Raw genomic sequence first — 10,105 nt, 5'->3', positions numbered from 1 at the left:
TTCCCTGAGGCAGGTACCTGGGAGGCAGGTGAACCCAGTTACCTCCTGTGGGGTGAGGGTTCTCCCAGTGCACCAGACACCTGGGGGCTCGTTGAGGCCATTGCTGGGCTCACCCGGCGTTCCTGAATCCCTGGTCCAGGGGTGGGGCCAAAGAACAAGCATTTCTAACAAGAACAAGTATTTCTAACAAGCTGGGTATGTGTGGATGCTGCTGGTCTGGCCACACTTGGGTCTGCGGGTCTGGCGTCACGAGCAGGCCCACATACCTAGCACACAAAGACCCGTGTGTTCACCCCCTCGGCCTGTACTTGCTCAGGGACTTCGGGGTTTCAGCAGAGCTTCCAGACTAAGATGGACTAGGAAGAAAGGTTGGCGATCTGCCTCTAAAGTCAGCCAGTGAAAACCCTGTGGGACACAACGGTCTATCCACAGCTGATGGTGGCGATGGTGCAGGACCAGACAGCGTTTTGTTCTGCTGCGCGTGGGGTCACCGTGAGTTGGGGCCCACTCGGCAACAGCTAGGGACCCAGAGTTCTATGCCCACCCCCTCTGGGGTTTATCACAGTTTCCTGGGTGCAGGGAAACATCTCCGACCCGCTTTATCCCGGCTCCCTCCTCCTCCCGGGGAATGTCAGTTTCTGCCCAGCCCACTGCACATCTGGCTGAGGGCTGTGAATGGGATTAAACTTCACAGGCAAAGCCCCCAGGAGTAGGGGTGCCCTGGCCAAGTGCCCGGCTGTGCAGACTCCTGGTGTGCAGATCCCGCCTTTGCTTAGCTCATTGTGTGATTGCAGGGAGGTGCCTGCTGTCTTGCCCCTGCCGCCTCCCTGGGAAAGTGAGGGTTCTGATACATAACTGCTTAACCGAAAGGTTGGAGGTTCGAACGCACCCATCAGCTCCAAGGAAGAAAGACCTGGCAATCTGCACCTAGAAAGATTGTTGTTGTCAGGTGCTGTCAAGTCGGTTCTGACTCATGGCCACCCCACGTGACAGAGCAGAACTACTCCATAGGGTTTTCTAGGTTGTAATTTTTACGGGAGCAGATTGCCAGGTCTTTCTCTCTAGGAGCCGCTGGGTGGATTCGAACCTCCAACCTTTCAGTTACCATCCAAGCACTTAACCGTTGCGCCACCAGGACTCCTTCTGTAAAGACTGTAGCCTAGAAAACCCTATGGGGTAGTTCTTCTGAGTCACATGGGGTCACTGTGAGTTGAAATCGCCTTAAGAGCACCCAACAACAACTGAGTTGGTTGTAGGGAAGTTTCAGGGGGAGACTGCGCGGAACAGCGACAGCATGGAGCTTGGAACCTAAGTGCTCAGTGGTGGTCACGGTTATTTTGGTTGTTTCTGTGCTATTTCAGGGACCTTTCAGCAGCTGGACTAATCTGGTCTTTACCATCAAAGCTTAGACCTCAGGAGCCCAAAGGGGTGAAAGTCAGACCAGACTCCCGTGGGGCCTTGTTTGTTTTGGGCCAGGCTTGGGACATACAGGAGCTCTTCCAGCAGAAGAAGGGCCGCGTGGTCCCCCAGAGGTGTCTCGCTGTCCCCCTCATCTGACGACAATTCCTACGAGGCACGGCCTGGTCCTCGGGGCGAGGAGCCGTGGGAAGCAACTGTCTGCATCCCCATTTCAGGGCACGAGTGTGCGGCCAGGATGTCCTAAAGGGATCTGAAGGAGCTGCCACCGCTTTGTTATCCTGGGGTGGGGGAGCTGACAGTTAACCACGAGTTTGCCTTGAGCACAAATTGGTACAGCCATATTCCAGGAGACCCCAAGGCCCCTGGGGCACGCACCCCCACACGGCCCCTTCTAGGAAGGATGGGGGTGCCTAGGGAAAACCCCGTGGTTGTTTATGGCTGCAGACTGGAATGCAGGAGCTGGACCCAGGAGACGGCTGGGGCTCTGGGAGGGGAGCTGGCCTTGGGAGGTGGCTTATCCAGGCAGAGTTTTCCATGGATGAGGCTTTATTGTTTTACATCAATATGGTTCTTTAAAACATAGAGACATCTTATATAGCCAGAATGATATTATCACACAAATCACAACAAAATTAATAACTCATTAATATTAATAAGCTCCAATCCATATTTAAATTTCTCCAGTTGTCCCTTTGCAGGTGGTCTGCTTGAACCAGGGCTTCGAGGCAATTCTGTTCTGGGTTGAACCCCTCCTGAGAATTAGCATTTCCACCCAATACTGAATCCAAATCTACAATTTAACAAGATCCCCAGGTGATTCTTATGTATCATACATTTTTGAGAACCACTGCTCTACTACTGGTTGTCAGAATTGGTCCCTAACCAGCAGCGTTAGCATCACCTGGGAACTTGTTAGAAATGCAAAATTTTCAGCAGGGGTTCAAACCGAAAGAACAGGTTCGAAGCCCTGGTCTGAACCAAGATCCAGTCCAGACACATCTTGCTAAATCCCTTGAGTCTCTTTCAGTATTCACGGGTACCTTTCGTGAGGACACTCTGGCTTGCTGGAGTCCCTTCCATTGTCCTTTCGAATGTCTCATGCTGTCCTGAGGGCTTTCTGGTCACGGTGTTTCCCTTGTTCCTTTATTCCCAGTAATCTTGGTGATCTAGGAGTCAAATCTAAAGGCTTTATTAAATGCAAGTTAAGTATTTTTGTCAAAGTTGAAATCATAAATTGATGAGATTTTAAGTTTGGGTTTTTAGGGGCAAATGTAAGAATTTGTTGTGCATCAAGCAGACAGTTGGGTCTGTGTGTCTTTGGCTTGCAGAACAAAAGTGCAGCGTTTTTGCAGAAGGGAACGGGAAGGTGCTCTGTGAATACAGCAGCCTTAAGACTGCCTGCATCCTCCCCCAGGCCTGGAGCCCAGCTCTGGGGTGAGGGGTGGCCAGCCCAAGACCCCACCGTGATTGGGGAGACCCCAGAAGCAGGGATCCCTGCGGTCAGACATCCCCAGCCAGCTTTGTCCTCCCCACATGGGCTGCCGTGTAAGTCTCATTCCACAGCTACAAGTGAAATGAGCAGCGTCCCCAATGTGAGACAAGACATATGGATTGCCTCGAAAGTAAACGTAGGCGTCACACATGTCATGTATATACATGAAGTGCCGTGGGCTGTTTTAACCGTAAATGTCCATGTACATGGCAACAGTCAGGAAATACAGGAAAGGTCAAGGGGACGAGGTGAGACGAGACTTCCTGGCGACCTAGAGAAAACCAGGCTTTACACTTCGATGTACTTTCTTCCAATCTCTTATCTGACCTTAAAAAAAATTGCAAATCATGAGGTGTTATGGATTGACTTGTGTCCCCCAAAAATGTGTATCAACTTGGCTAGACCATGATTCCCACTAGTGTGTGATTGTCCACCATTTTGTGATCTGACGTGATTATCCTATGTGTTGTAAATCCTAACCTCTGTGATGTTAATGGGGAACCCTGGTGGCATAGTGGTTAAGTGCTACAGCTGCCAACCAAAAGGTCAGCAGTTTGAATCCACCAGGCTGTCCTTGGAAACTCTATGGGGCAGTTCTACTGTGTCCTATAGGGTCGCTATGAGTCGGAATCGACTCAACAGAAATGAGTTTTGGTATGATGCTAATGAGGCAGGATTAGAAACAGTTATGCTAATGAGGCAGGACTCAGTGTACAGGATTAGTTTGTATTTTGAGTCAATCTCTTTTGAGATATAAAAGAAAGAATCCAGCAGAGAGCAAAGGGACCTCTTACCACTAAGCAAGAAGAGCCAGGAGCAGAACATCCTTTGGACTCAGGGTTCCTGCACTGAGAAATTCCTAGACCCAGGGAAAGACTGATGCCAAAGACCTACCCCCAGAGCTGGCAGAGAGAGAAAGCGTTCCCTGGGAGCTGACGCCTAGGCTGTAAGAAAATCAATGTGTTTGTTAAAGCCACCCACTTGTGGTATTTCTGTTACAGCAGCGCCAGATAACTAAGACATGCCATGTATATACTTTGGTTCCACGTCTCCACTTACTGTCATTTTACGGACATTTCTTCATGTCAGACTCTTGTCTTGACTATGTAATATCCTGAGTTATGAACATACCAAAACCAAACCAGCTGCCATCAAGTTGCTCGTGCCGTCGATTCCAACTCATGGAGACCCCATGTGTGTCAGCGTAGAACTGTGCCCCTAGGGTTTTCAGTAACTGTAATCTTTTGGAAGGAAATCACCAGGTGTTTCTCTGAGGTGCCTCTGGGTGGACTCAAACCGGCAACCTTTTGGTTAGTAGCCGAGCACTTAACCATTTTCTCTATCCAGGGACCCTTAAGAGATGAACATAGCATAATGCATTTAACCGTTATTTACTGTCAAGCATCCAGACTTCTTCCTGGTGGTTTTACTGTTATAAAAACATCTGCAGTTAACAGCTTTATATAGAGATTTTTGTCCACGTGTCTTAAACTTTCATTGGGACAGATCTCCTGCAGTGGAGTTGCTGGGTTCAATGGGAGAATCATCCTTGATGCTCTTAATGTTCAGGAGGATCTGCTCAAAGAAGGACAGTGTTAACTCGCAACCCATGAGCAAGTGTGAGCTGCACCAGCCCCATCACAGCCAACATTCACTCCCGCCACTCATTGCAAAGCATGGGGCTCTGTGTTTTTTCAGCGTGGTCTAATTTAATTCCTATAGCAACCCTCTGAATTCATTACTGTTATTAGCAGCAGCATTTTTAAAAGAAGAAACTGAGGTTTAGCGAGTTGGAGTGACTTGCTCCATGTCACAGAAGTATTCGAGGGCATAGCCAGGTCGATTTGACCCCAAAGCTCATGGTCTCGACAGTTTACACTCCATAGATTCATAACACTCTCCTCAGTGTTGAGTCTCGATGTTCTTAGTCCCATCAATTTGATAGGAGAGAAAGATATGTTACTTTAGTTTGCATTATTTGATTACTGGGAGACATGAACATTTTTCATAAGTTCATCAATCATTTATATTTATTTTTCTGTGAATTATCTACTCATTTCCTTTTCCTGTTATTAAAAAAAAACTACTCAATTACTTTTCTTACTGATTTATAAGAGCTCTTTATATGTTATTGGGTGCCATTGAGTCAAGTCTGATTCACAGAAACCCCATGTGACAGAGTAGAACTGACCCATAGGGTTTCCTAGGCTGTAATCTTTGACACTAATGACTGTAGACCAGACAAATGGTGGGATGACATCAAGGATATCATGCGTGAAGAAAGCAAAAGGTCATTAAAAAGACAGGAAAGAAAGAAAAGATGAACATAGATGTCATAAAAGACTCTGAAACTTGCCCTTAAAAATAAAGTAGCTAAAGTGAACAGGAGAAATGATGAAGTAAAAGAGTTGAACAGAAGATTTCAAAGGGGGGCTCAAGAACACAAAGTATTATAATGAAATGTGCAAAGACCTGGAGTTAGAAAACCAAAAGGGAAGAAAATGTTTAACGTTTCTCAAGCTGAAAGAAATAAAGAAAAAATTCAAGCCTTAAGTTGCGATATTAGAGAATTCTATGGGGAAAATATTGAACAATGCAAGAAGCATCAGAAGAAGACGAAAAGAATATACAGAGTCACTGTACCAAAAGGAATTGATCGACATTCAGTCATTTCTGCAGGCAGCATTTGATCAAGAACCGATGGTACTGAAGGAAGAAGTCCAAGCTGCACTGAAGGCATTGGTGAAAATCAAGGTTCCAGAAATTGATGGAATACCAATTGAGATGTTTCAACAAACAGATGCAGCCCTGGAAGCACTCAATCATCTATGTCAAGAGATTTGGAAGACAGCTATCAGGCCAACTGACTGGAAGAGATCCATAGACATTCACATTCCAAAGAAAGGTGATCCAACAGAATGTGGAAATTATCGAACAATATCATTAATATCACACGCAAGTAAAATCTTGTTGAAGATAATTCAAGAACGGTTGCAGCAGTACCTCTAAAGGGAACTGCCACAGATTCAAACTAGGTTCAGCAGAGGACATGGAACAAGAAATATCATTGCTGATGTCAGATGGATCATGGCTGAAAGCAGAGAATAGCGGAAAGATGTTTACCTATGTTTTATTGACTATGAAAAGGCATTTGACTGTGTGGATAGTAACAAATTAAGGATAACATTGTGAAGAATGGGAATTCCAGAACACTTAGTTGTGCTCATACGGAACTTGTATGTAGACCAAAACGCAGTCGTTAGAACAGAACAAGGGGATACTGCGTGGTTTAAAATCAGGAAGGATGTGCATCGGGGTTGCATCCTTTCACCATACTTATTCAGTCTGTATACTGAGCAAATAATCTGAGAAGCTAGACTATATGAAGAAGAAGAATGTGACATCAGATTGGAGGAAGACTTATTAACAACCTGAAATATGCAGATGACACAACCTTGCTTGCTGAAAGTGAAGAGGACTTGAAGCACTTCCTGATGAAGATCAAAGACCACAGCCTTCAGTATGGATTACACCTCAGCATAAAACAATAATCCTCACAACTGGGCAAATAAGCAACATCATCATAAGTGAAGAAAATATTGAATTTGTCAAGAAGGGCCTGGTGATCTACTTTCAAAAGATCACAGTTATTGAAAACCCTAGGGGCACAGCTCTACTCTGACATACTGGGGGTCTCCGTTAGTTGGAATCAACTCAACAGCGGCTGGTTTAGTTCTGGTATGTTCGTAACTTAGGATATGACGTAGTCATGAAAAGTTATGCTGTGAAGACTCTGACACGGAGAAATGTCCATAGAACGATAGTAACTGGAAACTTGAAACCAAAGTGTATCCATGGCATGTCTCCGTTATCTAGTGCTTAGGAAAAAAAAAAAAGAAGTTGCTGTTCAGTCGATTTCAACTCATAGCAACCCTACAGGACAGAGTAGAACTGCCCATTAGGATTTCCAACGACCGGCTGTTGGATTTGAACTGCTGACCTTCTGGTTAGCAGCCAGGCTCTTAACCACTGCACCACCAGGGCTCCTATCTAGTGCTGCTATTACAGAAATAGCTCAAGTGAATGGCTGTACCAAGCAGACATTTATTCTCTCACAGTTGAGGAGGCTAGAAGTCTGAATTCAGGGCACCAGCTCCAGAGGAAAGCTTTCTCTCTCTGTTGGCTCTGGGGGAAGGTCCTTGTCATCAGTCTTCCCCTGATCTAGGAGTTTCTCGGCTCAGGGACCCCCAAGTCCAAAGGTTGTGCTCAGTTCCTGGCTCTTCTTGCTTGGTGGCAATGAGGTCACCCACCCGTCTCTCTGCTCACTTCTCTCTTTTATATCTCAAAAGAGACTGACTCAAGGTACAACCTGATCCTGTTGATTGAGTCCTACCTCATTAACATAACTGCCTCTAATCCTGCCTCATTAACATCATACAGGTAGGATTTACAACACATAGGATAATTACATCAGATCACAAAATGGAGGACAACCACACAATACTGGGAATCATGGCCTAGCCAAGTTGACACACGTTTTGGGGGGGCCACAATTCAGTCTATAACAACCCTTAATGAGATGGATTGACACAGGGGCTGCAACAGTGGGCTAAAACATAGCAACAATTGTGAGGATGGCACAGGACTGGGCAGTGTTTCATTCTGTCATACGTAGGATTGCTATGAGTTGGAACCAACTCCACAGCACCTAACAACAACAACAGTCTTTATGGGAGCAGATAGCCAGGTCTTTCTTCCATGGTGCTGCTGGATGGGTTCGAACCACCGACCTTTTGGTTAGCAGCCAAGCACCTAACCATTGTGCCACCAGGACTACTTGCTTTTATATATTGAGACTATTAACCCTCTGTCACATTTTTGGCAAAGCCTGTTTTTGGTATTTGTAAATTTGTTTTTCAGTATGTTTTCGTAAACAGAGGTTTTAAATTAAAACCTAGTTGCTCTTTTCCTTTGTGATTCTTCCATTGTTTTGGGCTTTAAAAGCTCTTGACGAAGTGTTGTTGTTTTGTTGTTGTTACGTGCCCTTGAGCAGATTCTAACTCACAGCGACCCCCCGTGACAGAGTAGAATGCCCCATAGGATTTCCTAGGCTATAATCTTTATGGGAGCAGATCGCCAGGTCTTTCTCCTGCAGAGGAACTAGGTGGACTCGAACCGCCAGCCTTCTGGTTAGCAGCCAAGTGCTTAACTACTGTGCCACCAGGGCTCCTTGTTGGTTAGAGAGTCACCTAAATTTTTTCTTCCTTTTTTTTCCTCCCCATTTAACCCTGTAATCCATCTCGTGGTACAGACGAGAGTCTTGCTTGATTTTTTTCCCTAACACTTAGCCGCATTTCCCAAAATCGTCCGATCTTTCTCTATCAATCTAGGGTGCTAAGGGTACTCTTAACAGATGTCTTTTTCTTTGTGCAAAACTCAACCAGACTGTTTTGACTCTTCTCCCCCACAGAAAGGAAGGAAGAATATGATTCTGGACCCTTCTCAGCCGCCGAATGACATGCTGCTGCCATGGCCCCAGCATCCAAACCCCAGCGGCCTGCGAAGACAGAAGCGGGACTGGGTCATCCCGCCCATCAACGTGCCGGAAAACTCACGTGGGCCCTTCCCGCAGCAGCTCGTGAGGGTAAGTGGACGTCCCCCTTCTGCTTGACACGAAGCCAGCCTGATGAAGACGGGCTCAGCGTCAGCCCAGGCCTCTCTCTGTGGGTATCGCCAATCTGGTGGATGGACGTGTTCCAGAAGCCAGGGCAGGTTCTGCACTTGGCGTGTGCGAGGCCCAGGTTGCGCCTTTCTGGTGATAAGTGTGACCCAGAGCAGAGAACCTTCGGGAAGGGATTGCGTTGTCTGAGGCAGGAGACTTTCTGGGGAAGCAGCGACCTCTCTCTGGGTGATTTTCAAATGATGCTCTTGGGTGTGGAAGGAGTTAGGGGTGGGCACTTGTGTTGTGACGTTTGACCTCTGGACACCCTTTCTTTGGTTTGCTTACTCGCGTTCCTTTCCACTTCTGTGTGAGATACTGAACGATGATATGGGGGTGTGTCTGCTGTGACGGTAATCAGGACGAGTGATCGGAAGACTGGGGCTGGGGAGGCAAGGCTAAGCAGTTGTGTGGCTGACTGCTGGTGACTTTGGTGACCCGGAAACGTCCCCCATGTGGACAAGCTCCTCACCAGCCAACATAGGTTGCTTGTCCCGAAGGGAGAATTCATTTTACAAATTTGTGTTTCAGTGATCAAGGCCATCAGCTAGCATTTTCTTCTTCCCTTTGAAGAAAATTGCCACCCCATCTGAGCGATAATTTGATGAAATGATGGTGAGAATTTCATTAAATAATTCCCATTCATGTGGGAAGGCCCCACCTCATTCTGCTTGAAGCAAGGGTCTCCAGGGTGCTATTAGGGGGTCATTGTCATTCTTAGAGCTGATTAGCCTCTCTTTTGTTCCCTGTTCCTTTCAAAGAGAAGAGATGGGGTTGGGTGTTTGAAATGCAGAGATGGAGCAGAGGAAAGAAGGAACCACAAAGAGCCGCCCTCCAAACCTGGTGTCTCAGACATCAAACGCCGGGGCTTTGCCGACCCAGCCAGGAAGGGGCAAGAGTCACAGGGTATTTAGAGTAGAGACTCTGACCCTAGTGAGCACAGTGCAGCTCCACCCACCGCCAAGGAGACTGGCTAAGGAATGCCATCCTGCCTTCTCTGCATAAAGCTCAAGCAACTGGCTCAACCTCACCACCAAGCGTGAGTTTGGCTTTTCTGGACCACCGAAATCCCCTGGAGTTGCCTGGCTAGGCTGGAGATTTCGCTATAAAATTTACTGTACCTGTTGCCGTCGAGTCGATTCTGACTCATAGCGACCCTATAGGACAAGGTAGAACTGCCCCATTGGGTTTCCAGGGAGCGGCTGGTGGATTCGAACTGCTGACCTTTGGGTTAGCAGTCTATCTCTTAACCACTGCGCCGGAGCTAAGAATATGAGTGCAGTACTCGAGATTGAAGCCCCAGCCTGGTGCAGTCTGTGCAGGCTACACACCTTCTAGCCAATTAGCCTGATCCATGAATGATGCTACTAACGATGGACCACAATCCATTCATGATGCTGTTGATGATGGACCAAAATCTATGAATGATGCTGTTGATGATGGACCCTGATCCATGAATGATGCTGTTGATGATG

General features: G+C 46.8%; 1 protein-coding gene across 1 annotated transcript in view; it reads left to right on the top strand.

Moving 5' to 3' along the window:
• The window catches only part of CDH4 (cadherin 4), a 661,165-nt gene that overhangs the window by 513,183 nt on the left and 137,877 nt on the right, over positions 1-10,105 (top strand). Inside the window, exon 6 of the mRNA XM_023741423.1 lies at positions 8,382-8,555. Within this exon, the coding sequence (XP_023597191.1) occupies positions 8,382-8,555 (174 nt within the window). The remainder of the gene's footprint in view (positions 1-8,381; positions 8,556-10,105) is intronic.

Source organism: Trichechus manatus, unplaced genomic scaffold (genome assembly GCF_000243295.1).
Source record: "Trichechus manatus latirostris isolate Lorelei unplaced genomic scaffold, TriManLat1.0 scaffold00008, whole genome shotgun sequence".
Classification (NCBI taxonomy): Eukaryota; Metazoa; Chordata; class Mammalia; order Sirenia; family Trichechidae; genus Trichechus; species Trichechus manatus.
This window is presented reverse-complemented; position numbering and strand designations above follow the sequence as displayed.